Source organism: Musca vetustissima, unplaced genomic scaffold (genome assembly GCF_032173495.1).
Source record: "Musca vetustissima isolate MV318-11 ecotype Yass unplaced genomic scaffold, APGP_CSIRO_Mvet_v1 utg123488, whole genome shotgun sequence".
Lineage (NCBI taxonomy): Eukaryota > Metazoa > Arthropoda > Insecta > Diptera > Muscidae > Musca > Musca vetustissima.
The window spans coordinates 16376-22118 of NW_026879708.1; the positions used below are offsets into that span (position 1 = coordinate 16376).

At 36.1% G+C, this 5743-nt stretch overlaps 1 protein-coding gene across 1 annotated transcript; it reads left to right on the plus strand.

Moving 5' to 3' along the window:
• The first annotated feature begins 3916 nt into the window (after window positions 1-3916).
• Window positions 3917-4985, plus strand: LOC133324808 (pachytene checkpoint protein 2 homolog). The gene is made up of 2 exons (XM_061533644.1): window positions 3917-4179; window positions 4240-4985. Exons 1-2 carry the CDS (start codon window positions 3948-3950, stop codon window positions 4968-4970), a joined length of 963 nt encoding a protein of 320 aa, XP_061389628.1. The 5' UTR covers window positions 3917-3947; the 3' UTR covers window positions 4971-4985.
• Window positions 4986-5743: the final 758 nt, after the last annotated feature.

The following is a 5743-nucleotide window of genomic DNA, read 5'->3' on the forward strand; positions in this document are numbered from 1 at the left end:
GAATTAAATCTAATATACCGTTAGCTCTAGTTCCAGTATCGTTAAATGGGGTTCTTGATATTTTCCCTTTCAAGCAAGAAATACAATTTTCTTCACTTTGCTCACAATTTATTCCAATAACTGCCCCTGATGCCATTTTCTTCAATGTTTCATTGTTCACATGACCGATTCGCTTATGCCACAATTTACCTTCTTCAATCTTACATTGAGAAACCATTGCTTTGTTACTTGAAAAATTCATGCGAAACATTCCTTCAACCAAATCTCCTGTAACAATAATATCGCCACAATTGTTGATAACTCTGCAACCTTTTGCATCAAATACAACTTTGTATCCGTTTTCAACAATTTTTGAAACGGACAATAGATTTATATACAAATCCGGAATGTGCAGAACATTTTTGAAAGTAACGTTTTCTTTCCTGGAGTTTCCTACCAATGAAACCATGTCGACATTTCCAACTCCATTAACACGCATTGAAGAATTATTTGCTATGATTACCTCAGAAGTTGTTTGTTCATATCGATCACTAAAAAATTCCTTACTTGAACACATATGGGCTGTAGCGCCGGAATCGAAGTACCAATCATTGTTATTCAGTTTACGTACTGAAAACGCTCCCATCGCAGAATTCCCACCATCTTTCTTTGTAAATGCTTTCTTGGATGATTTGTTTGGGCATTTGGCGGCTATATGACCGTATTGGTTGCAATTATAACACTTGGGTCCTTTAACATACTTGCCAATTCTCTTTTTGTTGCCAGCTAGAGCCATTTCAGTTGGTTCATTCTTCACATCTTGCAATATTTTCAATTTTATAGCGTCACCAGTTATTTTTATACCTGAGCTTTGAATACCCATAATCATAGGCGTATAGTAATCAGGTAATCCAGCTAATAGCATTGATCCGATCCACTCTTCATCTACGTTGAGTCCAACAGCCCTTAATTTGGACGCTGAGTTAATTATCTCATTTACATATTCCTCAACATTTGAACAATCTTTCAATTTTGTTGAGCAGAATTTTTGAATTAATCCAACTCTCCTGACCAGGCCATTGTCCTCATAAATGTTTGCTAATGCAGTCCATATATCTTTTGCACTCGCACATTCTCGTATATGAGGGTAAACAGACTTCTCAATCAATAAGACTAATTCTGGCTTGGCTTGAATTTTCTTGTCTTCTTTATCTTCGGTCCCTTGAATGGATTTCCACAGACCTTTCATTTGGAAATATGCCTCTACTGCAAACTTCCAGTCTTCAAAGTTTTCGCTTCCGCGAAGTTTCTCCAATTGCATATTCGTTGCCTTTCTCGCTATTATTCTCTGATCGTGTACAAATAATTCTTAATTTTCGAGTTTAAAACGCGGAAGGGCCCATAACCTGTTATTATATTAAAGGTCTCACAACGAATGAAAATTTATTTTATAATTTTCTGTATACCATGACAATTACACAAAACAATGTTAACTAGATATTTTACAGATATAAAATGCAAAGTAGTAGTATTAGGTAGTTCATTCTTCGTTTCCAACAAAAGAGCAATGTGTTAATACTATAGTTGACTGATGGTGCCAGGACAACCACGCCAGCATCAGTAGAAGAGTGACTTTCCTCCATCATTTGAGCCACTGTTCCCTCGATGACAATTATCGTATCCCAGATTTAATCTGAGTATGCTCCCCAATCTCCTTCCGTAAGTAGCGAAGATCCATGCTTTGTATGACGGGGTATATATAGGTGCTACTTTGAAGGATTATTGATGCACTGCATTTTAGTCTTTATTTTACCGATTCTCGAAACTTTGTCCAATTGGTTTGGATTTGAACCTAATGTACCGGAAGACAAAGAAGTTATGCTGTTGTTTCTACATAAATCGGTTTTCTAGTTCGTCATCTAAAGATTTCTGAGAAAAAAAATTATGATACGAGGAGCACTAAAATACTCACCACTTTCTAACAACAGCAGGTCCATATTTTTAAGTTTATTTTTTATTAAAGGTTTTAAAAATATTAATTTCATTTACAAATTCTCTTTCCAGAATATTTTATTATTTAATAATTTAAAAATATTCACAATTGTTTGTGCTCGGGAATAAGCACTCTACATTGCCTTAAAAATTCCATTCACAATAACCCCATTAGCATTGTGATTAGTTCATGCACAAACCACTGCCGGGCAGACAATGGCAAATTCTAGTTGGCAACTCTAACATATGGCGCGCGCGTATTTTCAAAGTGCCATGACATGACATTTGTTGCGAAAAATGTAAACACAACAGCAAGCAACAACAGCAACGCAAATTGTAAGATACACACAACATGAAAAGATCAGTTGGCAGAGTTTGTTGCCACACAGAAAGTATTTGCAAATAAAAAAAAAACTAAATTAAACATGAAATTGATTACCTCCAAGCGAGCTGTACACGTGGAGGTCTGTGTAAAATTATTACCAGGGTAAGTGAGTGGAATATTGTCCTAAATAATTTAATTGATAAAATTTTTCCTTCATTGGTGTTTAGCAAAAGATTGGAAGAATTACAGTCGCTGATTGAAGGACCGCTGAGGAATTTGTTGGCCAGGAAACAGCTACCATTCAATGAGGTTATTAAATTATCGCCGGAAGATCTGGAAGAGGAGCCGCTGAAATGCATTGAAAGTATTTTACTGGAATGTGAAAGTAAAAAGGATGGAGAGGTAAGGGTGTAATGGGAATTTGATAGGGTCTTCAATATGAGAATAGAGATGACTTGTCGATTTAAAAGAAACCTATTCTATATATAGAAGTTGACGTATATTCTATGTAAATGTAAGGAAATCGACTTTTGCCTTCTACAAATAGAAAACTATGTCCATTCCTCAGATAGAAGTCCTTTTCTAAAGACAGAGGAAGATATTCATTCTATAGACGGAAGACCAAGCCCCTTCCATACACAGAAGAATAGATCACTTCTATAGGCAAAATAACAGACCCCTTTTGTAGACAGAAGATGATACCTCTTCTAAAAAGCACCTCTTTTATAGACATAATATGAGATCCCTTCATATGCATTGAGCAATTCGCATATACCCTGCGGAAAATTGTCGTGTGGACAGAGTCCACATTGTGGGCTTGTGTTCGGTATCGATCCATCAATTTGTGCCGAATAAGGTTTGCACCATTCTGGCTTATAAGCCTGATAAGTTTCGCCCATGTACATTTGGACTTCTTTTGGCAGGGGTATTCCCGAGGACAATATCTAAGCAAGGTACTATGTCGACCACATTTGGTTTGTTTATGGATAATCCTTTGATAAGCTCTCGAATAATAGCCTTTAATAAATCCCTTGACAGGCTGTCGAAAAATTTTCTTTAATAAACCCACGCCTTGGATAGGATGTTTGATAGGCCTTGGGGAAATATTCTAAATCTATGCCTTGGATAGGATGTTTGATAGGCTCTGGGGATTTTTTTAAATAAATCTATCCCTTGGATAGGCTCTCAAAAATATTCTTAAATAAAACCAATAGGCTCTCAAAAATATTCTTTAATTAAACCACGGCTTGGATAGGCTGCCGACAAATTTTCTTTAATAAATCCACGCCTTTGATAGGTCCTGGGGAGATATATTCTTTAAAAAATCCAAGCCTTTGATAGGTCCTGTGGAAAAATATTCTTTAATAAAACCACGCCATGAATAGGCTCTCAAAAATATTTTTTAATAAATCCACGCCTTGGATAGGCTCTCGAAAAATATTCTTTAATAAATCCGCCCCTTTGATAGGCCATCGAAAAATATTCTTTAATACATCCACACCTTTGATAGGGGTTTAAAAATTATTATTTAAAAAATCCGCCCCTCTAATCTATTTTTTTATTTCTTTGTGTTTTCTTTATTTCTTAGCTTTCTTCTGCCAGTGATGTTGAGTATTTCATATTCCATTTTTATTGGCCACAAATAAGACCCATGGAAATGGAAATGTTCGAAGCGGAATCAGAGGCAGAGGCCATACCTTCATCCAGTCATTGGTTGTTGCCTTCAAAATCGTTTGTTGGTTTATGGGAACATTTGATTTACGATGAAGGGTCCAAAGAGAAACTGCTCAAATTTGCTCTCTCGGCATTAATGTTTTCCCAACATAATGTCAATACAAATGTGGTGTCCTGCAATCGTCTAATATTACTACACGGACCACCAGGTAAGATTCAATATACAATATTTTCACATTTTTTTAATGTTTAAAATTTTCTATTTTTAGGTACTGGCAAGACGAGTCTGTGCAAGGCATTGGCCCAAAAATTATCCATCCGATGTCGTCCCATATTTCGTTATACCCATTTAATTGAAATCAATTCCCATTCGCTATTTTCCAAATGGTTCTCGGAAAGTGGTAAATTGGTTATGCGTCTTTTTGGCAAGATCAAGGAAATCATTCAGGATTCGCACAGCTTGGTCTGTGTCCTCATCGATGAGGTGGAGTCATTGGCATATGCCCGCGATTGCATGTCGGGACAAGAACCAAGAGATGCTATGCGTGTTGTAAATGCTCTGCTTACACAATTGGATAGTATTAAGGAACATCCGAATGTTTTGATTTTGGCCACATCGAATTTAGCTGACACAATTGATATGGCATTTTTGGATCGAGCTGATATTAAACAATATATCGGCTTGCCCAATGAATTGGCTATACGGAAAATTTATGATTCAATGATTACGGAATTAATACGTGTTGGAATTATTGAAAGTGCGGAATCACTGCAAAGTGATGATAAACATGAGGGATTACTTAAGGAGTTATCTGTGCGCAGTAAAGGCTTAAGTGGCCGAACTTTGAGGAAGTTACCATTTTTGGCCCATGCCGCTCACACATATAATGTTGATTTTGATTGTAAGGCAACAATTAATTTACCCGATTTTTTGGATTCAATGCTAGAGGCATTGGAGAAGCACAAACAGGATCATGGTATGATGAAATTGAATAAATGATTGTGAAAAGAAAATAAGACGAAGAAGAAATAATTATTTGGTTGAAAACAATTAGAAAGTAACCGAAGGCCATAAGGACAATCGGATCAATAGGCATTGATATTAAAATAATAATTTCAAGGGCCTATGAAAGCCAAAGGCGTGCAGTTTTAATTAATATAATTTTCGAGGCTTAATAAAAGGAGGGGATTAATTAAACAATATTTTCCAGAGCCTATCCAAGGCGTGGATTTATTAAACAATATTTTCCAGATCCTATCCAAGGCGTGGATTTATTAAACAATATTTTCCAGAGCCTATCCAAGGCGTGGGTTTATTAAACAATATTTTCCAGAGCCTATCCAAGGCGTGGATTTATTAAACAATATTTTCAAGGGCCAACTGAGGCGTGGATTTATTGAAGAATATTTTCCAGAGCCTATCCAAGGCGTGGATTTATTAAAGAACATTTTTTAAGGGCCAACTGAGGCGTGGATTTATTAAAGAATATTTTTCAAGGGCCAACTGAGGCGTGGATTTATTAAAGAATATTTTTCGAGGGCCAACTGAGGCGTGGATTTATTAAATAATATTTTTCAAGGGCCAACTGAGGCGTGGATTTATTAAATAATATTTTTCAATGGCCAACTGAGGCGTGGATTTATTAAATAATATTTTTCGATGCCCTATCCAAGGCGTGGATTTATTAAATAATATTTTTCGATGCCCTATCCAAGGCGTGGATTTATTAAATAATATTTTTCGATGCCCTATCCAAGGCGTGGATTTATTAA